The 27,371-nt window shown below is 42.5% G+C and overlaps 1 protein-coding gene across 1 annotated transcript in view; it reads right to left on the bottom strand.

Moving 5' to 3' along the window:
* The window catches only part of EDIL3 (EGF like and discoidin domains 3), a 235,807-nt gene extending 210,107 nt beyond the window's left edge, over positions 1–25,700 (bottom strand). The window contains exon 1 of the mRNA XM_028748436.2: positions 25,075–25,700. Within this exon, the coding sequence (XP_028604269.1) occupies positions 25,075–25,141 (67 nt within the window). The 5' untranslated portion in view covers positions 25,142–25,700. The remainder of the gene's footprint in view (positions 1–25,074) is intronic.
* Positions 25,701–27,371: the final 1,671 nt, after the last annotated feature.

Genomic DNA, 27,371 nt, shown 5'->3' with positions numbered 1-27,371 from the left:
CCTTAAAATCCTTTAATATTATCCTGCTAATTACACAAATGTGTTTTCCACCACGTTCCGCAGTAATAAAAGTGTAGGAAGTGCCAGTCAGAGCAATTTTCAAATTACAGAAAGTGTTGCTATCTTATTGGTTCAGTAGATCAGAGGCACAAGTAGCAGCACCCAGCGCAGAAAAATAAAGAAAGGTGTCTTTATGCCCATGGTTTGGTATACACACACACACACACACACACACACACACACACACATACATGAAGTGGCAAAATATATGCTTGAATTAAAGACACAGATATCAGAGTCGGCACAATGAAAATTATGTTCACTGATTTCAGTGGGTCTACTATGAGTATGACTAACACTGGCAATCAGTCATAGCTTAGTTCACCACCGTGTGCAACTTTAGGACTGATAATAACTCCAGAATTCAAAAAATGATCCCTCTGGTCTGGTCAGAATCAGAGAACAGAGGCAGGCTGCAGATCCTGAAGGAATATGATATAACAGGGTTGAGGTCTGACTTGGTAAACTCCAGACCTTTCAGATTTTCAAACTCCAGCACTGGTCATATAGCAGAAGTGCTGTGAGACCAGCTGCCTCCACTGTCCTTTTTTTGCTACTTTTGACAATTTCTTGCACTTCTGTGCAAGTGGTTAGGGAAGATTATGTGGCTATAAACCACACTGGTGATGTAACCATTAAGACAGGGGTCAGCAAACTTTTTCATCAGGGGGCCGGTCCACTATCCCTCAGACCTTGTAGGGGGCCAGACTATATTTTGAAAAATGTACTGTAAATACCCTGCAAGCCAGTCCTGCAGCTGCCTCTGGACCTGGAGGAGGAATGCACTCTGCATACACTCAGGAGCACATCTCGGCGGCGCCCGCTCACCGGCGTTGTTGATGAGCAGCAGCCACTCCATCAGCCCATCCCCAAGGAGCTCCCAGGCGGCGTGCACCACGCACTGCGACCTGTCATCCAAGGCCAGCTTGGCGGGCAGGCCGCGCATGTGGAGCACCGGGCAGGCAGCACACAGCTCGCCCTTCAGCTGCTCCAGCATGGCTGCCGAGCACACCAGCAGCAGCAGCACCGAGCTGGGCACCAGGTGCGGGGCCAGCAGGCATGCCAAGCTCTAGCTGAAGCCCAGCAATGCACCCGTCATGATGCCCTTGGTATGGCCCAGACCCGCCGCCCATCCGCCGGCCACTCCATGCGGGTGGCAAGGCTTTGGATTGGCTTCAGGAAGCTCCTGCAGCCACTCTGAAGCTGTGCCAGCATCACCGCCTGCCCAGAAGCCGAACCAGCATCACAGAAGTCAGTCCCTGTGCAGCAAGGCGTCCATAGTGCACTGACCAAGCGGGCGGTAGGGTCCGCGGGCTGGATTTACAAGCTTGGGGGGCCGCATCTGGCCCCCGGGCCATAGTTTGCTGACCCCTGCATTAAGAGAATACTGCCAGCATGGCACATAACTTGGCCCAAAGCATGTGAGTAAAAATTGAAAACTTTGGCCGGTGGTGGCGTTGGAGCAATAAAGGAAGCAATGCCAACCCTGCTCCTTCAGGAGATGTATAGCAAGCCCTTTACTAATAGCTAATCAAAACTCTTTATTATCAAGAGATATTTTTTTTGGCAGTTGTCACATGACTTCATATACTATATAAATGAATCCAACAAGAATTTAATCTTTGCTTGACCAAGCGCAGTGACATCTGCTTGGTAGAAAAAAATTATAATGAGATGCACAGAAAACCATTCTGAGCTCATGAGAAGCAAAAAAAGAAATAAGTAACTCTCAGAAGTGGGACAAAATTGGCAGAACAGAATGTATACAGTGGCTGTGTAGCCCAAAGATATGGGCTCTCCTCTGAAGGAGATACAACAGCTGTGGGTGCTAGTATAAGACTGAGATGAATGCTGCTTCAAGGGGAAAACCCGTGGCATATTTAAAGAGGCTGGGTGATTCAACTGCCAAGATATACATATGCCAGTTGTGGAAGTGTGCCACCTACCATATTATGGAAACAATAGCATTTTGCTACATTTTGTTCTACCCTGTACAAATCACATGTAGTTAGATTTGGTCCAGAGTAGCACAACTCATACCACTTGTGCAAAAGGACTTTCCTGCAACCTAACCCCCGTTTTAAAACCCTAGCCTCTTCAAAGTATCAAAAGACCCTCAGAAAAGGAATGTGATACAGATGTCTGCATTGGGGATGAATGAATAGGGAAGCTCCATTGCATGAAGAAGACAGTCACAAACCTCTGGATCTGACCCATAGTTTGGGTGGGGGACGTGCATGATGTTGGAGATTCATTCCCTGTGTCTGCAGTCATGGGATTGTTGTCTATCACATAACGGTGTACATTTTCATTCCACACTGTGGGAAGTGACGGAGACAGGATGTTTGTGTTACTCTATTCCGTGAAATGGCATTATTGTCCTTTGTTCTCTCTCTTTGCTGTCTGATGAGAAAGAGGAAGGAGCTAAGTCAGAATGCTCTAAGTGTTTTATATGTAAATAAAGTAGATTGGCCAAATGCTGAGTTGCTGAGGTCTGTTAAGGAAGGTGCAAATACTCTGCAGATCCATAAGTGTGCTGATGTTTCTTGGCATCAGTGGCTTTGATGTTCGGGCAGAAGAAAGCTTTTGAAGCTCCTGAATGATCGACCAGGAAGGAGAGAACATGCCAGCCGAGCATGTGTCTCTGCCAGGGTCCTACATGAGAGTAGGACGCTCCTAACACACCCAACCCTAACTCTGAAGTCAGCAATGCTGTGTCCAATGAAATCATCTACCAGCTGATCAATAAAAGATATAATTCTACATTACCCTGACAATGTGCCTGTTAAAATACATAGATGCCTATACTTTCAACAGCCTGACTGTATGAATTATATTTTTGTTTATCTTTAGACAATATAAACTGTTTTTCATATTATAATTTTTTGACACAGAGTGACATACGAAAGTGAGAAAATAATTTGCCAGCTCTCATGATGAAATGCACATGCAACACATACTATTCAGGAGAACCAAAACTCAAGTTTCCTCCTACATATTGGGTATACATATTTCCTTACATGCAAGCAGTCATGTAACATGACTGGTTCAAAGACAAGGTATAAACCAAACTATCTAGATTTCATCTGTTGTTATATCTGCACAAGCCCAACTTTCTAACTGTTCAAGGTGGCTAGATGTATCATTTGTTTGCAATGGCACATGCTTGGGACCAATAATTCTGTGGCACTTACTTCCAAGCACATAAGCATAAATTTTGGATGTTGATCTCTGAATACAAAATAAATTATTTTCTAAAGTAACTAAATTACAACATAATATTCAAAACAAATTTTTACTCTAGAATCAGGCAATTCACCTTCTATAATCCATTCATGAATGTTCTCTCATTAAAAAAGAAAAGAAAACTCCAAGTCCTTGGATGTGGAAAATGAAATGTATGGAGTCTCTGTTTTATTAATTTGCAGCATTCTCTTGTGAAAACACAACACTTATTGAGACACATTATTTGTTATCCACCACCTCCCCCAATGTTCTTTAACATCTCAACCCTCAAGAGATGCAAAGCATTTCCAGATGATTAAAAAGCAAGATTTCATTTCTTAGCAATATAGCTAAACAGCTTTAATCTAATACCAGTGGGGTAATAACTGGACCACACATAATATGGTGGGTGAGTTTCTTCAGCTAGAAGGTGGGAACGCAGGGTGGGAAGAAAGATGGCTTTACTTCTGTGTTTCAGAGGGGGAGAGGCAGAGGGAGAGAGGAATTATTGCAGGATGCATGTTCAAGCACCACCTTAACATAAAAGGGACTGCACAGCAATAATTAAATGTAAACTTGGTCCTTAACAGACACAAATTATTTCCAGATGCTAAGTAAAGATATTTTGTTATCAGTATTATAAATGCAATGATGCAGTACCAGTGCAGTGGTACCTTGGGTTACATACGCTTCAGGTTACATACGCTTCAGGTTACAGACTCCGCTAACCCAGAAATAGTACCTCAGGTTAAGAACTTTGCTTCAGGATGAGAACAGAAATTGTGCTCCGGTGGTGCGGCAGCAGCAGGAGGCCCCATTAGCTAAAGTGGTGCTTCAGGTTAAGAACAGTTTCAGGTTAAGAACAGACCTCCGGAACGAATTAAGTACTTAACCCAAGGTACCACTGTAGTTCAATATTCTGGCTCTACATCAGAGATGGGAAGCCTGTGGTACACCATTTATGATGGTGCTCCAGCTCCAGCCAGTAGGTCTATCAGAGGATCACAAATTCTCCAACCCTGTTCTTTATAATAGATGGGGGGAGATGACTATGCTGCATTTTGCACTAAGGGTGTAAGTGTACTGTAAATGGCACTGGGTGCATGCTTCGACATTAGCTTAAGAGGATGGTGCACAGCTAGAAATAAATAAAGATCCTGAAATGTGGGGCACTGTAAGGGGCTATAGTAGCCTTGCTGCTTCTTGAACCATTTATTCTTCTGTCCCCAAAGTAGAACTAGTTGTATGCTCCAGTCCTGCAGTAAATTAGCATTGGCTAGTTATATACTTCAGTGCTCCAGCACTATAGCACTCTGTGGGGTGCAGTCAGCAATCATGTGCATTTAAATATATATGCAAAATTAAAATTTACAAAATGGCATGGGTGCCAGGGAGGAAGCTGTTTCACTCATTATCAGCGGAGATGGCACAATGGGCCACTATGCAGGAGAGGCACATTGAATTTACACAGCCACATTTTAAGCAACATTGTAAGTGGTGAATATTTTCATGGAAGAAAGAATTACATTTTCCTAGCAACAAAGTATTGTTGTTAAACTACTGAGGAAACGTGATCCAGCTCCTACAATGGAAGCACACACTTGAAGAAAGATGGATCCCAGGAAGCAAAAGGACATTGGTTTTGTGAATCAATCATCATGTGGAAAGGTCACATCAAGAAAGAACAACACACAAAACCTTAGCTATTTTCTTGCAAAGTGCTTCTGTGGGACCCATCACTCCTTTGTTTCAAAAGTATCTTATATTGAGCAAGGGCTTAAGAAAAATGCATATTGACAAAGAATCTGCAAATAGGCAAATGAAGAGAAATCTGTGCTTTAATAGTAAAAAGTAAATATAGCAAATAGGTGATCTCACATGAAATGAGCCTGCAACAGAGATTTCAAATGCAGAATTAACAGACAGGTGCTGGCAACATGCAAAGATGGGAAGGGGATTTCATTCATGAAATATGGGAACCTTCTCTGAAAACTGCTTTGCTGTTCAATAAACTGACAAGCGTGTCTGATTTTTATACACTTGAAACAGTCCAGTGATCCCATTATGACAGCATGCTCCTCCCACATGCTGATTCACTGTTTCTAGATATTTGGCAAAATACAGTTTAAGATGTCTATTCCCAGGATATCATGGCACTTTGTTTCTGCCCTGTTTAGATATTACTTAATTCATTGTCTAAATTTGGGGGCGGAGAGAGAGTACTGTAGAATCCATGGCAATTACAGTTAGATAGCACAGTGATACAAGCTCACAAGGCAAAACTGTGCCTTTGACATCAACTCATAACCAGAAAAAGACACTGTTCTTGCCACAGGAGCTTATCTGAGCCCAGATGAACTGAACTGGCAAATTCTATACCTTACAGGCCATATATGTACTGAGTTTGTGTTGGTTGTCTTCTGCCCACTATCAGATCACTACTTTGGGGGCCATCCTGAGTTCAGAAAAGACTGCACTAGCCATTTGGTTCAATATAAAATGTTCATTTGCCATTTAGAAGGCCTGCATAACAGGGGGCTTCTCTGAGGTATGTATAGTGTTAAAGCAATCAGCCTATCAGCACTGAGCAGTGATTAAAAGGCAGGTATTCTTGTAGACTACATTGCAGAGAAGCATGTGAGAAAATTAAGCACATGCTTAACATTTCTAATTGAATAAATTTGACTTAAAACATGATTCATTTTAACTGGGATTTCTCCTTAGTTTATTACAAACATCAATAAAGTTTATTACATACATCTCCTGGAGCGGAATATAAAATTCCAATATCCCATCTGATTCTTCCTTCCTCATCCCTGCTAAGAAAGTTCTCTTTGACAAATCATTACAAAACCCTTATTTACCAAAGCCTAGTTTCAAGATGAACTATAACGTGAAGTTCCATGGCTATTTTCCTCAATGTTTCTTCAATGTTCTTTGATTTAAAGACAGTATTGGAAGGTTGTTGTTCAATGCCTTTATAAACAACTTGGATGGAGGAATTAAGGGTAGGGCCTGAACCAACAGTTTCAAACTGAAAGGAGATTAAGACTAAACATCAGCAAGAAATTGCTGACAGTAAGAGCTGTTCAACAGTGGAATGGACCTCAGAAGGTGGTGGACTCTCCTTCATGGGAGGTTTTTAAGCAAAGGTTGGATGACCATCTGTCATGGATGCTTTAGTTGAGATTTCTGCATAGGAGGGGGTGAGCTAGTACCTTTCAAATCTATAATTCTATGATTCTATGACTGTAGTTACATTCATACAATAGGTAAGTCATAGATTACAGTGGTACCTCAGGTTAAGAACTTAATTTGTTCTGGAGGTCCATTCTTAATCTGAAACTGTTCTTAACCTGAAGCACCACTTTAGCTAATGGGGCCTCCTGCTGCTACCGCGCCACCAGAGCATGATTTCTGTTCTCATCCTGAAGCAAAGTTCTTAACCTGAGGTACTATTTCTGGGTTAGCGGAGTCTGTAACCTGAAGCGTCTGCAACCCGAGGTACCACTGTAATACATTTAGCCTAGCTCTTCTTACTCATCCACTTTCCCCATCTGTCAATGCAAGTATTCTGCTGTGGTCACAGATTTCTTTTGTAATAGTCTAAGAATGTGATAATAGCCGTATGACTTGTATCTTCCTATATACTTCATAGACCATCATACCACAATTTTTATTACAGTAATTTTGACCACATAAGAAAGTACTGAAAAACCTCTGTAGACTTTTAACCCTAGAGAGGAGTTTAACCTTTTTAGGACTATTGAAAGATGGCAGTAAGCATCCATCTACATCTGCTTGTCTGATTACACACACACACACACACACACACACATTTCTGCATGTGTGCATGTGTACATGCAAGTTATTCAGTTTAGCTGTTTGGCCATATTTATTCAAATTTGGAAGTGAGGCCAGTTTCAAAGATGCAGCTACTTACACTTGTGTAACACAAGCATTTGAGTACAGTGCCACATGGAAAGTAGTTTGTGGGAAGCAGTTTTTCACACAGTTGTGGCAATGTCAATCACACTGTAAACCACTATGCTTATTAGTTTATTTCCCCTTACCCTGGATAGTTTTCTCCCTCTTTGATGAAAATTCTCTAACCTCCTGTTAGCTGAAAGACTTTTCTCCCCCTAATTCTAACAAAGTGGCAAACAAAGCCATGCCATCTACTAGTTAGACACTATCTGCTTCTTATTTTGGAAGGGGAGAATCCAGGGCAGGCCCTGCCATGCAGAAGGATGAAGCAACCTGCTTCACCATAAGGGAATATAGATGAAAACAGGGATTAGGTATGAATTGTGAAGCAGCAGCATGCATGACAATTTAGTATCGAATTTAATAGGTGCAGGGAGGGTACTGTTTGGGCTCTGCTTCAGGCAACATAATGATTTTGGGCCAGCACTGGAAGAACTCTAGAAGCAATTAAGATACTTTTCATGAAGAATGCTGATGTTGGAACTCACTGCTATGAAAATTGAACTTAAAAAGCCAGCAGTCTCTCCTGCATATCAGCAAGAGGAAGATTCTATTAGGTACGGCTATGGTAGGCAAATGAAAACTCTTTCTAAACTAGGTAAAGGATGTATGTTCCTCAGTGTTGCTGCTAAGTGTGGATAAATTTCAGAAGTGTGGATATTTTCTGCTACAGAGAGCTGCTTCACACATTCAGAACCTCTGTGTCTTTTAAGCAAATAACATGCAGCCTATCTGTATATAATCACACACTTGCATATAATTACACACACCTGAAAATTGCACAGGTTTTCACTGTGTGCAAATGCAGAAAAAGACACAGATGTCAAATATAACATCTGAATTTCTACAGGAGGGTTGTATTTATGGTAACACACTACTTCTGTATCGGAGTTTGTTCACATAAGAATACATACATGCACATGCATTTCCCCTGGCTGGATGTACAGGTGTAAGGGATATAAGGACTGGCCCCTCATACTGGGTAACTAATTACAGTACAGTGGTATCTCGGGTTACAGGCACTTCAGGTTACAGACGCTTCAGGTTAAGGACTCCGCTAAAGACTCTCCTCCCTGAAAGAGAGGGGAGTGGTTGTGGACGGGAGCCCGAACGCCGCTCCTAGCAGGGGGCGTTGCCCCCTGCCTCCAGCTCACCTGGCTGGCACTCACGCTCCCCCCCCCCGGCGCTGTCCAACCAGGTGCCATGGGGGGGGGGGGCGCGTGTCCAGCAGCCTTTATGCTGCAGTGCCAGCCTCTCCTCCGGCCTCATTTCTCTTTGTCGTCCTGTGCGAGTCAACAGGTCTAACCTCCTTGCTGTCTGCAGAAACCAGGGAAGTATTTCACAAGGCTTAGACTGGGGGGGGGGGCTGTTTATTGCTAGTGGAGCTAATTCCTTGTGATTGGAGTACTGGGAGAGTTTGGATCTTTACTTGGATGCAAATTGCTTCAGCTTACTTTCGTTGAGCTAACTTCCCTATTTCCCCTCACTTCTGGTGTTTGGTTTAATTTCAGGGTTGTTAAGCACGGGGTTCCTAATTTTATTATTTATTTATCTATTTAAGGACTCCGCTAACCCAGAAATAGTACCTCAGGTTAAGAACTTTGCTTCATGATGAGAACAAAAATCATGCAGTGGCAGTGCAGCAGCAGTGGGAGGCCCCATTAGTTAAAGTGGTACCTCAGGTTAAGAACAGTTTCAGGTTAAGAACGGACCTCCAGAACGAATTAAGTTCTTAACCCGAGGTACCACCGTAACTGGAAAAAGGAGGTTGAGGACTACTGAGACAGGGAATGGTGGGTCACATGACGTGCCAAGGACTGGACATAGGGATTGCATAGGGATCCACTTAACATTGCTATGGGACAGCAGTATATTGGGTTAAATTTATTCCACCAGTTGTTTCTGTTATAATATCTCATACAGCAAAATATTGATTAATCTATAGTCAGCTAATACACCCTGCAGATGTCAGAGTTGGGGATAAAAATACTGCCATTTCATGATATAAGACAACCTCACAATTCATCTAAAGTGAAGACAAAAACCAATGACTTGGCTCTCATACTAATAAACTCTTTGTCATCAAATAGAGCTCTTGCTGAACAAGAACGTTTTAGGGAAACTGATGACATACTCCCATTTCTGCATTCCTTTATATTAGCTTAAATATACAGAAGGCGTATATACATAAAGAGATATATAACCTGGCAGCATTTGAATTGACACCACATTTGAGCTGAATTTATTACAGAAAAAGTAAATGTGTGGCACAGAGAGAGAGAGAGAGAGAGAGAGAGAGAGAGAGAGAGAGAGCACATTCTCTTTGGTGTGATGAAATCTTCTCACCTTACTATATCAAACACCAAAGGTGCAATAAGACTTCACAGGATCATTTACTGGGGCGCCTTGACACATTAGTACTTGCTACTTTTAAAATAACATTTTTAACAGTGTTCTAGTTTCATGTTCTTAAAACCTTATATTGTCAACTACTTTAAAAATAATTATCTTCATATGTATCTGAGAGTCTGACTCATCTTTTGTCTCATCGCTATCTGCTGTTGGTCACTTGATACTGCCTCTTGGTCCATAATGAGGAGCTGTTTTTGGTGCAGCTCTCTTCTCTTAGGCAGGGCTAGGGAACCTTCAGCCTTCCAGATGTTGCTGCACTAGAATTCTCTCCATCCCTGAATATTAACTGGGGCTAATGGAATTGAAGTCTAACAACATCTAGAGGGCACATGTCCCCCACCCCTTCTTTTGAGCAATAGTCCTCAACTGTTCTAACTTCAGGAAACCTTTCCACATTGACTCACCTTGCAAGAAATAACTGCATGTATGTTGCAGAATCACTATGCCTTTTATAGAATTCTGTGGCAGGTTTTAGGACGCACACCCAAGATTTTTAGCCAGGGCTATTGACTTGCATGCTCTACTCAGCTAAAGCTGCAATCCTAACCCCATTTACCTGGGAATAAGCGCAAATGAATTCAATAGGATTCATTTCTAAGTAGACATGGTTAGTATTTCACTGTAAGCATGCCCTGGTGAGCACACATCACTCTCTAGTGGAGGACACACATTGCAAGTGAAGAATAATCATCATGTTTTTGTTTCGTTCTGCTTTTTTGAGGGAAGATTATTTGCCACTACTAATTTTCTCATTGGGGAGTCCATGATAAGCTCCTAGGGAGCACAAGTGCCTTACAGGTTCTACAACATCTAAATGTTGATATTTTATAGAATCCTTCAATAGATTTTTTTTTCAATCCTTCAATAGATTTTTAGCATATATTTGCATACATGGGATGGTATTCAACTATACCATAGTTGTATGAGGGCTATATATTCTGCAGATGGCAGGTCACTTGGCTGAATTATCTGTCATACAGTACAATACTGTATGTATGTATGTATGTATGTATGTATGTATGTTAAAACTGGTTGTAGGATCTGGCAGCTAGGGGTTTTTTTTGGGGGGGGGGAGTATGAAGAGTATGGTCTACAGTATGCAGTGGCACAGCCAGGAAACAGGTTTCCCTCATTTACATTTCGTAAGAATTAAGCAATCGTTTACTGAAATATATGCATACACACACACACACACACACACACACACACACACAAACATAAATAAATGAGAAACAGGATTCCCTATCTCTCATTATTATCCTAGCACAAATCATGTTGACAGCAGAAGCAGAAAGAAGAATTGGAAGGGAATTAACCTAAAATTTATCATGCATACCACATAAAATGCCACAACTAGGATTTGTAACTGGGCACAATAATTATTACTGGCACAAGAACCTGTTACAACCTGATAATCCTATGGAGGTAAGCCCAGGAGAGGAAGGTAAGTATGGCAGGAGACCAAAAAGATAATAAACTAGATTGAAACCAAAGCTTTTAAATTATTTCCTCTCCTTCATATGCCCTCTTTCAATGGTGCGCTGCAGCTAGAAAAAGGAAGGAATATACCATCTATGGTGACTGGGCTTGATGATTGCCCGCCAATGGTTTTCAGATGAAATTCAGAACACTACTGTGCATAAGTACCTAAATGAGACCACAGATATGGTTTTGCAGACCATATGGGATCAGGACTTGGGATTCAGTAGTTCAGAGGGAACCCAAGAGACAAGAGACAGGAAATATTTACCCATTAACCATTTCCACAGAGAATTTTGACGCAACATAACAGTAGTGTGCAAAATTATACTGTGTATTTTAATCCAGAGAGTAGCCAATGTGGTGCCTTTCAGATGCTGTTAGACTACAACTCCCATCAGCCCCAAGTCAGCATGGTCAATGGTCAGGCATGATGAAAGTGGCAGCCCAGCACACTCTAGATCCTGTCCTCTTGTATGACTACCAGTAATGTGTGTTTAGTGTGGCACCTATCTTTGAAATTTCAAGGTGAGGTACCTGAAATCTCTTTAACTAGTAATGATAGGGACTGATTTGGGGGCATTTGTAGGCAAAACTTGTGATTTGTGACCTGCAGAACTTGTCCAGCTAAACTGGGACACCAGAGGTGTAAATACAATACAATACAATACAATACAATACAATACAAGGTAAAATGTCCACTTTCACAAAGGTATTATTATTATTATTATTATTATTATTATTATTATTATTATTATTATTATGTGTACATTCATTTTATGCACTTGCTCATTTGATACCAAGATGGACACAGGTTGTTCATTGAATTGCAGTTTTATTTTACTAAGTATAATTATTTTCCACAATGCTGTTTAAGACATATTGCTTTACTGTACAAGTACTCAAGTTATTACTTGAACAAAGAAAGGAAAGGGACTTTAAATTAGTTAATTAATTATTAGAAAATGTCTGCCTTTCTAGTACAACCAAATGAGTCACTAATTCTTTTTTGTTTTAATTTTCTCCCTTAACACTCATCTCACTAGGGCTATTAAACTCTTTGCTTGATCACTGAATTCCATATCAGTAAATCTCATATTCTCAGCGGGGGCTTTCTTGCTGAGATCAGTTATGCAAAACCAAAGAGCTTTTAAAAATGTGGTTTGTAATCTTCCTGTCATAGACATAAGAAAAGCAGTTGTCTTTAGCAGCCTCAAATGTAGGAATAAGGGCAAGGTTGCTCTAGAAGAGTAAAACTCTGGAATATTTTTTTCAACAGGGTCAGGAGATTGCGTAGGGATCCACTTTTTATTTATTTAGGGGGGGAAATCACAAAATGTTTGGGCTTTTTAAAGTTACAGTGATGAGAAAAATGCCCTTTGACAGCATTTCCATGGGGGAAACAACATCTCTCTTTTATGTCTCTTTAATTTTTCATGACAATTGCTTTGCCAATCAATAGTTAAAATACCTATTAAAATGGAACAGGAAATAAGCTATGACAAAAAATAAGAGGAAAAATGCTAGCAAGGGTGAGGTTCTATTGCCTCAGCCCAGACTTTAACCAGTTATTTCTAATTACAATGCAAGGACTGAACATCATAGTTTTAGTACTTTTATTGGACCCAAAATGAAAAACAGAGGAAGACAGAACCTCTGGTTTTACTGTTATTATAGGTCCACTTCCTGTCGTGCTCAAATTATAGGAGAAAAGGTAGACATCCACAATCAGCACTGTGTAATTTCCACAATTAGTCTCTTGACTTAAAAAATGTATTGCTATAACTGAGGAAATTATGAAACCAGTAAACAAAAACTTCAGACATTCCTATATGAAGTTAGAGAGAGCCTCACAAAAGATCTATATAGGATGAAGTGTCGCACCCTATGCTACATTGCATAGTGCAGAATATTAGTGTGCTCTAATGTATTTCTGGGTCTATTGGGTCTAATTTTGGGTTAATTCCCACTAACAATCCTACTCAATCTAGACTAGCTTCATATGTAATGATAGGGGGTTTTTTTGGAAAATTTGTCAGTAACACTGAAATCCTTTGCACACTTATGCACATTTATGCACATCTACTTGGGAGTAAACCAGATTGAAGACCATGGGACAATGAGTAAACACACATAGGACTGTGCTGCCAGTCATTAAAATTTAAGGAATACATTTCTGACAAAAAAAAGTTAAACCTTATTGCCAACCTTTAAAAGTAAGCTAACATTTTTAATAGAATTTGTTTTTGAGACAGAGTTATAATCTTGAAATTACAAGAGCCGGGTTAAAGTCAGTGAGTCATTAAAGGTCTATAGAATAATGAACCAAGAGGGAATAAGTAATAGCTTAACTGTCATGGCACATAATAGTTCAGAACAAATGTCACAGCAAGACATATTTTGCCTGGGCTTCCCATTCTACCTGTGCTCCATTAGGCACTACAATGCTAATTACTTTCAAAACTATTTTGAAAGCTTTTGCTTCATTTGTGGGGGTGGAGACTGCTATAATGTGAGTTGTTCAAAGGCAATAATACATAAAGAGCACTTCTATTTCCCGCATAAAACTAATGTAAGTAGGCGGGGAAAAGCACTACCATTAATCGCGGAAAGACATGAGGTCAAAATAAACAGGAAAGAACGCCAACCTTGACTGCAGCCTTGACAACATCCATACTTCTGAAGATGTTAAAGCCATCATTTACATTTCTCTGGACTTCTTAGGTAACCAATGACAGCTGATCAATTATTTTACATGCACATTTGGAATCAGCTGTGATTTAACATAATTGTTTCCTTGCTTGGAGACATTATTGCCTCTTTTTCTTCACCTCCTTCCCATCTCTAGCCCATTTGCTCTTAATACTGTAAAATCTTTAAAGATGCTTCTTGTTTATGCCCTCTGAGATTTACCATAGGGACAGCAATGAATGGCTGATACAAAACCCTGTGTAAGACATTGAATGAACACACACACATTTTCTTTCTTTTCATTTTTACAGACACATACTTTTACAATTTATATTCATTCCTATTCATAAAGGTATAGATGGGGACCAAGAGTTCATCCATAAGCATGGGAATATATATAATGGTATCGCTCTGTAAGGACAAGTATTTGTTGTATTTTAAAAGTCTGTTAAGTCACCATAAACGATGTACAACTTTTTTTTGTATTTTGTTTTAAGTTGGTAGAGAAAGTATGATATACCTCAGCATTATTGTCTAACTTTTACTTTGCATATTTTTCAGCATTAGAAATTTCCTGTGGATTAGGAAAGCACCCTTTGCAAGATGAGAATTTGCTATTTTTGCACCAAGGTGATAAAGCAAAAAACTCTGCATAAACTTGATGCAGAATGCTTTCTTTCTCATTTTAGCAACTGAGAAGCCTGAAGTGGGACGTCCTCTTTTGAAATTTCCTTGCAATTTGCACCAAAGTGATAAAAGCAAAAAAAAAAACTCTGGATAAACTATAACCCAGAAGGTGACAATGACTGCTGGTTCACATTTGTTCGCTCCCTGCCCTGCCCACAACACATGGATGCTTGGGGAATGCACAGGGGTGATGGCAGGCAAGTGGCATGTTGTGCACATGTGGGGTTTGTGTAAAGTGGTGCATTCATATGGAACATGAATATGTGGATGCCATGATTTGTGCAATCATAGTGATCCTTTATCCAACTGCTGGTACTATGTGTATTACAGCAGATGGACAGCCCACATGCAGAATCAATACTGTATTTCTCATGGTTTATACAGATGCCACCGGTTTTCTGTTTCCTAGCTCAACAAGAATAAATGGGTACTCCACAAAGCATGGGAGGAATAAAATTCAGATATGCTTCCTTCTTCTGCTCTGAGTTACACAGTACAGAGCTCAAACAAAGAGCAAATATGTGCAACAATGTTGTGAGTATGGACCTTGAGTCCTGCAAGACTTTTATACTGAGTCTCAAGGTTCTGGCTTGTCAAGATTCCAAACAGGATTTGCCCACTTTCTTGGACTGCTCTTTGTAACTGGCCATGTTGACAATGCATCATAATAACGTGGGTGCTTTCCTTAGCATGCATCTTTTCCCCCTCCTTGGTAGTATTTCTGTATCATCATAGAGTAAAAGATCAAATTGAATATGACATGTTGAATATGATAAATATGGCCTGCCAATGGGTCACAGAGGGAAACCAAGGTAAGTACAGATCTCTTTATTAATTACTTCCCTACTTCCATTCATTCATTCTCTTAAAAATGGGAATTCTCATTTTGTCCAAACTCTAATAAAAACAGTAATTTTATAATCAAATTTTATTCTTTACATTTTGAGTCTTGGTTTTGAGTCTACATTCAGTCTGATATTAGGAGAAGGTAACAATGGGATATTGGTGTTCATCACTTGGGCTTATGCTCCTTGTTCATGAATGGAATAAATGTTCAAAATTCTGGTTGTGCTTCAGGTTCGCTTTCCAGCACCTCAACATTCTTATTTGGTATTATCTTTATGATTTTTGTTTGCTTGGTTTATTTCTCCATTGGATAGAATTTTCTTCACCAGTTAAAATCAGCTATATTTATTTGTTGTTTGTGGGATAAAGGCTTTGGGAAGCGGATAGTTTTGCTAATTTAGGAGTTATAAAATTTGGTGCCTTTTTATTGGTTGTTCTACTGAAAATTCTGGTATTCTGTCAAGTCAATAAAACATTAATAACCAGAAAATCTGGATTGGTGACCCCTTCTTTATGGGAAGGGTAATTTAAGTGTAGTGTATGTCACTCTTAACACTCACATCATTTGTGCACTGTGACCCATAGATAAAGTATTTGCTTCATAGCAGAATATAAAACAACTAAATCTGAACACAGATAATTCATACATTCACTGACATGAGTGGGAAAACCAACTCATGTCAGACAGCAACCTGATGGATAAAGTTGAAATGTTAAAATAGGCTAGATGAGAATGCACCTACGAAATGCAAAGACATTATGAAAAGCAGTTGTCCACTTAGCCTGAAGGAACAAAGATAACCAAGATATCAAGCTGTATAATGACATCTGGGTCAGAACATGACTCATAAAAGAGACAGCTAAAAAAACACACCAGGTAATATCTGTCACCTACAAAGAATCACATCAAGTTAAATTGAGGGTGTGGGGAGAGAACTCTGCTAGGTCATCTCACCTCTCCTGTCTACCAGGATAAAGGATAAAGGATTTTCTTCATAGATAGATAGATAGATAGATAGATAGATAGATAGATAGATAGATGATAGATAGATAGATGATAGATAGATAGATGATAGATAGATTCATAGAATCATAGAGTTGGAATATACCACAAGGGCCATCGAGTCCAACCCCCTGCCAAGCAGGAAACACCTGCCACCAGATAGATAGATAGATACACAGATACACACAAACGCACAAACTTTTTTAGTTGTGAAATTTTCCCCAAGTGCATTTAAAACTTAAATACATGCTTATTATTTAATTCCTTTTTCTTCCTTTTTTTTTTTTTTTTTGATTATTAAAGAAAGCAAGGCACTTACTCGGAAAGTCTAATACTTTAGTGGAATAGCAAGGTATGAACTGCTCTCAGAGCTTTAGACAAATCCAGCAAAGCATAACTAGAGACAAAGTACTTGGGAAAGAGATGAGAACAATATGATGTGCCAAACCAAAAACCAAGAGAGAAAACAGGGAGCACAGAATAAAAAGCATTTGTTTAATGAGATTAAATATATTTAAAGATAGCCATATAGCTGACTACAGGGACGCGGGTGGCGCTGTGGGTAAAAGCCTCAGTGCCTAAGACTTGCCAATCGAAAGGTCGGCAGTTCAAATCCCCGCGGCGGGGTGCGCTCCCGTTGCTCGGTCCCAGCGCCTGCCAACCTAGCAGTTCGAAAGCACCCCCGGGTGCAAGTAGATAAATAGGGACCGCTTACTAGCGGGAAGGTAAACGGCGTTTCCGTGTGCGGCTCTGGCTCGCCAGAGCAGCGATGTCACGCTGGTCACGTGACCCGGAAGTGTCTCCGGACAGCGCTGGCCCCCGGCCTCTTGAGTGAGATGGGCGCACAACCCTAGAGTCTGTCAAGACTGGCCTGTACAGGCAGGGGTACCTTTACCTTTTTATAGCTGACTACAGAAATCAATGTATGTAAATTAGTCAGGTCCATTGATTCTGATAAGTATAACTAACACTGGCTATAACCCACATATTTGTCTGTTATCATACTACGTGCATTTGGTCAGTAAAATAATAATAATATAATAATAATAATAATTTATTATTTGTACCCCGCCCATCTGGCTGGGTTTCCCCAGCCACTCTGGGCGGCTTCCATAGAAACCAAAAACCCCACTAAAATATCATACATTAAAAACTTCCCTGAACAGGGCTGCCTTAAGATGTCTTCTGAATGTCAGGTAGTTGTTTATCGTTTTGACATCTGATGGGAGGGCATTCCACAGGGCAGGCGCCACTACCGAAAAGGCCCTCTGCCTTGTTCCCTGTAGCTTTGCTTCTCGCAATGAGGGAACCACCAGAAGGCCCTCGGCGCTGGACCTCAGCATCCGGGCAGAACGATGGGGGTGGAGACGCTACTTCAGGTATACTGGGCCGAGGCCATTTAGGGCTTTAAAGGTCAACACCAGCACTTTGAATTGTGCTCGGAAACGTACTGGGAGCCAATGTAGGTCTTTCAAGACCGGTGTTATGTGGTCTCGGCGGCCGCCCCCAGTCACCAGTCTAGCTGCCGCATTCTGGATTAGCTGTAGTTTCCGAGTCACCTTCAAAGGTAGCCCCACGTAGAGCGCATTGCAGTAGTCCAAGCGGGAGATAACTAGAGCATGCACCACTCTGGCGAGACAGTCCGCGGGCAGGTAGGGTCTCAGCCTGCGTACCAGGTGGAGTTGGTAGACAGCTGCCCTGGATACAGAATTGACCTGCGCCTCCATGGACAGCTGTGAGTCCAAAATGACTCCCAGGCTACGCACCTGGTCCTTCAGGGGCACAGTTACCCCATTCAGGACCAGGGAGTCCTCCACACCAGCCCGCCCCCTGTCCCCCAAAAACAGTACTTCTGTCTTGTCAGGATTCAACTTCAACCCATTAGCCGCCATCCATCCTCCAACCTCCAAATAAGGTGACTCCGGGACTTAGGGGAATGACTTGTTGCACTCCTCTTGTATGAGCAGGTATAGAGCAAGTATAAAGTCTGTGAATAATCTTGGATACTAATCAGTCACTAATGTGGAGTGTCTTTCATCAGCTACAGCTGGTGCACAAACTACAGCCATTCCTGAACAAGGATAGCTTGGCCACAGTGATCCATTTGCTGATAACCTTCTGCAGCAAGTACAAAATGCAGCAGCCTGTCTTTTGAGTGAGACCACCAACTGAAGCCACGTCAGTCTGGTTCTTAAAGAACCTCACTGGCTGACAATATGTTTCTGGGCTACAGTAAAGGTTTTATTTCTTTAATTTTAATAGTGGCTTGTAACCTAAACACTTGTAGTATCTTTCCCAGCTCATTCCTACTGGGAATTAAGATCAGTTGTGGGGAGGAGGGGGTCCTTAGGGTCTGGGATGTGGGGATGAATTTTTCTATTGTGGCACCCAAAATTGGTAGCACCACCCCCTTGAAATCTAGTTGAGGTTTACACTACTGGCTTTTAGATGCCAGATTAAAAGTGAGAAGATTGAGACTGGCTTAAATGGTGGCTTCTATTGTATTTTAATGCATTGCTCCATTTTATGAATTTGTTTGGTTTTCTGTAATTCTATTGTTATCTGCCCAGAGATCTTTGGATGTGGGGCAGAATAAACAAATAAGGAGTAAGTATACTTGTTCACATAGGCCAGTACTGTCTAATTTGACTGACAGCAGCTCTCCAAGGTACCAGGGTGAGATATGTACTAGTCTTACTTAAGACTCTTTCATAGAATTGTAGAGTTGGAAGAGACTATGGGGGTAATCTAGTCTAAACTCCTGCAACAAACTCATATTTTGCCCAAAGTGGTGCTCAAACTCACCATGCTGTACTGACTGAACCATCCCTTCAATCATCTAACTAGAGATTACACAAATTGAATTTGGAATGTATGCATCTATCAGTGATCCATAGCTGTCAACTTTTCCCTTTTCTTGCAAGGTCTATGGAACAAGCAAAACATGCACATATAAACAGGGGTGAAAAAAGTGCAAATGAATGAAGCTCTGTATGCGCATACAATTTCCATTTTCACAAAGGTTTTAAATGAATTAATAGCATGCATTTTCACCTTATAAACTTGTTTATTCAATTCAAAAAACAGCCATATGCAAATTTTATTGTATAGCGTATAATCATTTTTATATTACTGTTAAAGATCAACTGCTTTACTGTACAAGTACCCAACAAAGAACAACTCCTTAATTTTAATTAATTAAAAAACAGGGGTGGAGGAAATTTCTTTTTTAAAAGAAGAAGAAGACATATCTGGGGTACATTCATGAGACATTTAGAACATTTAGCACACAGGGCTAATCACACATGATGTTCTACATATGGGAGAGAATGCATGAAGCCATACATACATGCTGGGGGACAATGTAGACCACCACACATTTACTCAACGTTCTTTCCTTTGATAGATGTGATGCTGTCAACCCTGCTTCTATGAAAGGAGAGTTGGTACTCTCCTCACATACTAGATGAATTGAAGCTAGCTCATGTATTTTCTCCCATAAAACTGGTGAGAAGAGTACAGTCTCTATAAATCTATACTCAACTTTATTTGTATTGCATCTACAAGATGTGCTTAGAAGACTTTAAACGGAGATTATACACTTCCATATGGGATGGAATTATCAACAACTATTAACCATGATCATTAATAGGAACCTCCTTGTTCAGAGGCTTGATGACATTAAATACCAGTTGCCAGAGCACTGACAATGGGGAAGGGCTATTGCTTTCATGCCCTTGTTGAAGGCATCTTGGAAGTTCATGATCCACTATGGGAAATAAGAAGCTAACTGGACTAACTGGTAGACCTTTGGTCTGAGCCAACAGAGCACCCCTTATTTTCTGAACTGCATGCACTATGGCAATATTATAAATGTGGATGTGGGCAAACATTTTGAGCATATCACTTTTCTTAGTAAACCTTTTCTTAGTTTTCGCTGCCCAAGTGCAAGCACATCAAAAGTTTAATAGCCAGTATTTAGGTGTAGATTGGATCCCCATGGCTCTTTTCTCAGAAGGTAGGGGAAAGATGCCACTAAGATCAAGGACAATCCCCTTACTTTTATTTAACGCCTCCAACCTACCAATATTTGCATAGCGCTATTGCAGTGAGAAGAACAGGAGTAGCAGTATTCACACTCTCATACCCATATGATTAACTATTAAACCATTCCTATTTTTAAATAACCATTAAATACCAGTTGCCAGAGACTAGCAGTGGGGAAGGGATATTGCTTCCATGCCCTTATTGACTCTTAAAATTTTTGTTTTCTCCTATTCCTGAACAAGTATATACAAACTGAAAAATAAACCAATCTGCTCTTCAACCTTCACAGCTGGCAATTTCTCATAGAATTTCTCGTGAGCTGAACAATCACGAAATATTATTCCTCATATTTTATAGCGCATCTTCACCATTCCACTCTTACAAACTGTAGCAGGCTTTATAGATTTCAAACACCTGAAGTGTGGTGTAGTGGGAAAGATATGCAACTTATATATGTTTCTTCTCAGAGTCATTGAAAACCAAAAGTTATGCTTGGTTTGGTTGGTCATGTTGAATAACCATCCGAACTCAATCAATAAATAAAATGATCTGGCAGACATTGTTGACAATAACTAATTTATATAGCACCAAGAGTTACTGAGCATCAAGCCTTCCAATTACTTCACTGGCACAAGCCTTGTTTATTCGTCTTACGTAGTTTTTGAAGATTAAAACACTGTTTAGAATGTTATTGCAAAGCAGCACCATAGCTATTTTACTTTTCCATTGATTTTGGTTTAAAATTTGATTAAATTTCATCCAGTTATATCATTTGGAACTTGGAAATAAGGAGTTAGAATCACAGAACCCTGAGATTAAGAGTCTCATGCTCTACCAACTGAGCTATGAAGGCAGAATTACTGGAAATAATTGGCATCACTAACTAGCTGGTTGTTGGCATCACTTTTGCCTGTACTCTGGAACAATAGTAAATAATGCACTTCAAATCATACTGTACCACAAGGCTGAGTTTCTGATTTTTCACCAGTATGTGTGTGTATAATACAGATTCTCCTACAGATTTTGCTTTGCAATTTTATTACTTCTCACTCCATAGCTCATTTTGCTTAACAGTTCAAACTCCAGTTATAAAAACAGAATGCAAAGGTATCACATGCTCACTGCATCAGTGTATGGAAAGTATCGAAGAAAAATGGCAACAGCATCACCCCCCCATTAGACTGCTATATTAGTTCAATTTTCAAAGAAAAGATCAATCAAGGAAAGCTCAATGCAAATGTAAAAGAAATATTAGACAAATGTATCCTGCTACATCAAAGAAGACTTAGACACCATGATTATCACTAATGGTAATTAATGGTAAAAGGGCCTGTTATAAGAAAATAATGTTATTTGAAAGTTCATAAGTTCAAAGTTTAGAGTTAGTTGAGTTCACACATCATTGTTCCTGTAACTGGAATGATTAAACTAAGACATTTTTGGTTACAGGAGGAGTATCAGGGTGATATAAGGGAGTGGGGGAGTGATGGTTCTTGCTATGTAAGGCTGCCAGTTCTTTATCCATGGGGAATTATGGACAATCTGGGATTGATCACCACCAAAGGTGGGTCTGTGGGCACATTTGCAAACCAGCCACATGCACACCACAACCTATCTTATTGCATACAACAGAATGCTTATTTCAGCAGAGGAAGGGGAAAGGAAAAGGAACCTGTAGGAACTGAAGAAGACCTCTGAGAGCACATATGCACTCACAAGCATCATACTGGCAACTCCTGGATTGAGCACATGCCTTTTATTACTATTTCCCAGTAAAAACATGGCAATTTCTCGGTAATTTAGTTATGTATACTTGCTTTTTAAAAATTTGCTTATAGTGTTTGTGCATTGTTGTTATTGTTTTATATTATTTTATGTATGCTGTTTGGAAGTTTGTTTGTTTTTTAAGTAACAGGTTTATACTTTCCCCCCTAAATAAATACATTAAAAGTACACAGCAACACTTTTAGTGTGCTGTGTTATTGTTCACTCTCGAAAATGTTTGTAAGACCGGGTAGTATTGCATTTATTAATTGTGGACACTCATAAGTATGCATGAATGCAGGGAACAACCTTTGGGGACAGGAATCATCTTGGTAATAGCCAGCTATTTCTGGAACTCCAGAAACTCCTCGTTGCAATTATTTTTGAGAGCATTCTGGTGTCTCCTCTCAAGTGTCAACCTCCTTGCTATTCACAGTCTTTGAGAGATTCACATGCATCCTCAGCCCCCTCTCCCCCCAAAATGTTAATAAACGCTTAAGGCGGATCCATTCTGTGGCAAGCCCAGTTGCCTTTTTGACATGAACTCCTTGGCAGAGCAAAAGTCTTATCTTCAGATATTTTATTTTATTTTTTAAAAAACCCCTCTTCGCTTCCCATAAGGGAGGCAAAACCTGCATAACCACAGCATGTTTAAAAATTTCCCAGAAGTTGTTGAAACTCCAGACAGAAAGACAGGCTGCAGGTGTGTCAACATTCATATGCGAATGCTGGTAACCTGAGGTGAAGCTGTGGGGACCTCAGAAACTCGTATCTCCTTTCCCCACTTTTGGAGTGCACACAAGTGAATGCTGTTATTTACACTGCCCGCAATTCAGGGTGTGCGGTCTCCGAGTTTTCTGGCTATACGTGTGTATACGTCTGTACTGGTGACAACTGGGGTTGGGATTTGTAGAGCGGCGGCAGCAGCAGCAGCAGGGGAGGGAAATGTGGGTGAATGGCCGCAGCACGGAGCTGTCTCTCTCACGATAGGACACAGCCAGTGGGCGGTGGCTGCTGCTGCTGCTGCTGCTGCGGAGGCGGCGGCTGCATCCCCTCGCGCGGGGATTTGGCGAGCGCCTTTTGCCCCTGATCTGCTGGCGGCGCGCGCGCTTTTTCTCCCGCGCTGCCAGGCGGCGACGGACTGGGGCTCTCCCCTCCGTCAAGCCCTGCGCTCGCGCCCAGCCCGTGGCGCGCGACGAGTAGGATCAAAGCGAAGGCAGGGGACGCTCCCTCAGCGAGGGAACAGAGCGCGGGAGAGAAGCTCCGCCAGAGGAACGCCTCCCTCCCCCGCCCCCTCGGGGACGACTTAGCGAGACCCGAGCGGGGATCACTCCAGCCCCGTCAGAACCGAGCGGCTCGCCTCCTCCACCCCCGCCAGGCGCCCCTCATGTCGAAGCAGCCGCCTCTTGTTTGCTCCAACATACCTTTCTCTCACATAATATAGTATAATAAATATTAATAATAGTCTCCACATTCTAGCGCTGACATAATATAGTTGTTCAATCCTCACCATCCCCACCTATGAGTGCTGAGGAGGCAAGGCGAACTGCGGGAGGGGGGGGGGAGCTCTTTATTCTGAAGGGGAGGCTGTCAAAAAACAAACAGAGAGGAGGGAGATTGCAATATCTCTATCTCTACAAGTATATAATATAGAGATATCCCTCCTCTCAGATCAGCTGGGAAGACGCGGCGTTTCTCTTCCCTTCTCCTCCGCCCTGGTTCCCCCTACAAGAAAACTCACAGGAGCAAATCTCTGTTATGAGGAGAAAAGGTGAGCAGCTCCTTCGGGGAAATTGGTGGAGGGAGGAGAAAAATCAAGGCTGGACCAAACTTGGAAACGCCAAGCTCAGCTGCAGTTGGGCTTTCCTCTCCAGTTAGTGAGGCATTTTTTTCTCCCTCCCCTTTCCACCGCCCCACAACACAGCCTGGGGAAGAAAAGAAAAAAGCTCATTCTTCAATGATTTCCTTATCTGAGGAAGCCTCTCAACTTTCGCAGACACCTGAAGGCATCTTTTCAAAGGCAGAGAGGCGAGAAGACCTGTCTAAGTTATCTCCTGGGCGTCTGTCCTTCCCCTCTGTCTGGGCAAAGGCTCGCTATATGGAGATCTGTGTGATCTGCGAGGTCTTCTCTCCATCTCTCCATCCACCACTCCTCCATCTGCCTACCCGTGAAAGGCACAGAATTAATATATGCATCTGTCTAATCTTTCTCTATCCGAGCCTCCCCTCGGTGCATCCGATTAGGACAGAAAGAGAGCGAGCGAGCGAGCGAGGAAGTTTCCTCCCCGCCTCCCCAGCAGCCTCCATCACTGCACCTTTTCAGGAGGAGGGCGTCCTATTTAGAGACGGCAGCGAGCAGAAAGGAGCCCCGAGACTGCGCGTCAGATGTATAATTAAAAATAAAATAAAACAAACAACGGGAGGAAGGGAGGGACTAAGGAAACGACCGCAGGGCTGCTTGTTTGGTGATTATGCCTATATTATTATTATTATTATTATTATTATTATTATTATTATTATTAGTCTTGGCAGTGCGCTTATCAGGATTACGCGGAAGCCCTGACTGCATCTGCGAAGCGCCCATTGCTAAAGAGGACATGTCTGCGGATGGATGACACATAATCTGATTAAAGAAAATAACTACATACAAGAAAAACACCCACAGCTCGGGCTTATTCGCACGTCTCTTTCTCCCCCCCCCCCCCCCGCTTGCCCCTTCCCCAAGACTGCCCGGCGCCTTAATTTACTTCATTTATTTATTTCTGGACTTTGCCCTCACTTTCCACACCGGAATGCGCCCGGGCTGCTCTGCCCCTGCCCCTGGCGGCGGCGCCCCCGTCGAGCATCCTCGCGCCCCCTCGCCCGCCGCTCACCTCTGGCGGACGACGGCGCTCCCAGGCTGGCGCACAGCACGAGCCAGGCGCCCACCCAGCGGCTCATGATGGTGATCTCCCGAGGGACGAGCCCGAGGCGGCGGAGTCGAGGAGTTTGGCGCGGGAGGAAGAGCGGCGGTCTCTCCGCCCCTGGTCGCTGGGCGGCAGATCCCCACCAGGAAGAAGGCGACGTCCCCGCGCGTGAGGGAAGAGCCTCTCTCCTTCTCCTCTCCCTCAAAGACGGCGAGTGCCGCGTCTCGCCTAATGGCCAGGATATCCTCCTCGGAGACCCCCGCGCAGCTCGCGGCCGGAACGCGGCTGCCGCCACTCGCCGCTCATCGCTCGCCGGTTCGGCGGCTGCGCTGGGCAGGTGTGTGGGAGCGAGCGAGCGAGCGAGAGACTCTTCCTTCGCCTCCTTCGTCTGCCGCGGGTCGGTGGGGGCAGCCTCTTGGCTGGCTGCTCCTGCCGCTGCTGCAGGGAAGAGAACAATGACGAGGGAGAGAGAGAGAGAGAGCGCTCTGCCGGCTGGAAAGTGCGCTGTGTACAAACAGAGGCGGCGTGCGCGCGGCTGGCTGAGGCGAGAACCACACTCTCCGACGCCGAAGCCGCCTGCTTCCCCCTCCTCGCCTCCCTTCACTCAAGAGGCAGCTCCGGGCGGGTGGGGGGGAGGCAGCGAGGACCGCGGACACACCCTGCCCTCTGATTGGCCCGTCTTTTGTCTCAGTGAGCGGCGCGCGCTGGAGGTGGGAGCTCGAAGTAAGAGGCAAGTCGAGAGAGATGGGCAAAGAGGACTCGTCCTCTTGGACGGGGAGCGGAGCGGAGTCGCTGAAGGGATGGAGGGAGAGCGGGTTCTCAACCAAATACGGAACTAGGATCTTCTCTCTCTCTCTCTCTCTCTCTCTCTCTCTCTCTCTCTCTCTCTCTCTCACACACACACACACACCTCTGTCTCCCAGCTTTACTGGTTGTGGATGTTGAATCGGACATGTCGGGGAGAGTGTGGGTGAACCCCAAAGTGCAAAAGTTCTCAATTGTTCTGTATTATTGTTGGCTTGGCATTAATCACACTTTAACACCGAGATTTTTAAAGCAGGTTTCAAAGTTGTTGGTTTGTTTAAGGGGATTATCTTATCATCATCACCACCATCATCTTTAGTGGTAATATTCATGCTACAAAAGTGGGAATTGATATTGAGAGTGGTAACCACCTAAGGAGTTCATAGCTAAGCTAAGGTGGGAACTGGGATTGACTTGTAGGCACGATCCTCCCCAGTTTTTACTGTGCAATTTCAGTTCAAATCCTAGATTGAGTGTACTTGTTCCAAAAACAAGCAAACAAAACCCAACAATAGGTGGTCATCTTGCATTCTTATCTGTGTATAGTGAATGTTTTGTGTAAGGACAGAGCATGAACACTAGATTTAAGTCATGAATATTGTGACCTTAAAAAGGTAAAGAGACCCCTGACCATTAGGTCCAGTAGTGGCCGACTCTGGGGTTGCGGCGCTCATCTACTTGCACTTTGACGTGCTTTTGAACTGCTAGGTTGGCAGGAGCTGGGACTGAGCAACGGGAGCTCACCCCGTTGCAGGGATTCGAACAACCGACCTTCTGACTAGCAAGTCCTAGGCTCTGTGCCACCCGTGTCCCTTTATTGTGACCTTAAAGGTAAAGGTAAAGGGACCCCTGACCATTAGGTCCAGTCATGGCTGACTCTGGGGTTACGGCGCTCATCTCGCTTTATTGGCTGAGGAAGCCGGCGTACAGCTTCTGGGTCATGTGACCAGCATGACTAAGCCGCTTCTGGTGAACCAGAGCAGTGCACGGAAGTGCCGTTTACCTTCCCGCCGGAGTGGTACCTATTTATCTACTTGCACTTTGACGTGCTTTCGAACTGCTAGGTTGGCAGGAATTGTGACCTTACCCATGCAGAATTTTAAAAATGTGTGGCATGCCATCAGTTTCTTATGTTTTCTGTGATAGCCAGAGAGTGAAGCCATGAATGCTTGTAATAAAAGCATCAACATAATTTGCATTATTGGTTTAGCCCATCCCTAACTGCAGCCTTAAAAACAAAATGCAAGTGGTTCCTGGAGTCAAGAGTCAGGCAGAAGATTTCCAGGAATTTCTAGGAAACTGAAAATGTTCCAGAACTGTTAAAGCTTATCATCATCAAGGGAATTGTCTTATAGAAACCACACATTTCAAAGAAATCCGCAGTTCAGTAATAAATGCAGTTCAGAAACAGATCATTTTAGGGTACAGTATTATGAAGCAGTGTACTTGACTACATGGAT

Source organism: Podarcis muralis, chromosome 11 (assembly GCF_964188315.1).
Source record: "Podarcis muralis chromosome 11, rPodMur119.hap1.1, whole genome shotgun sequence".
Taxonomy (NCBI): domain Eukaryota; kingdom Metazoa; phylum Chordata; class Lepidosauria; order Squamata; family Lacertidae; genus Podarcis; species Podarcis muralis.
The sequence above is the reverse complement of the archived record's forward strand: the minus strand, read 5'-3'. Positions and strand labels throughout refer to the sequence as shown.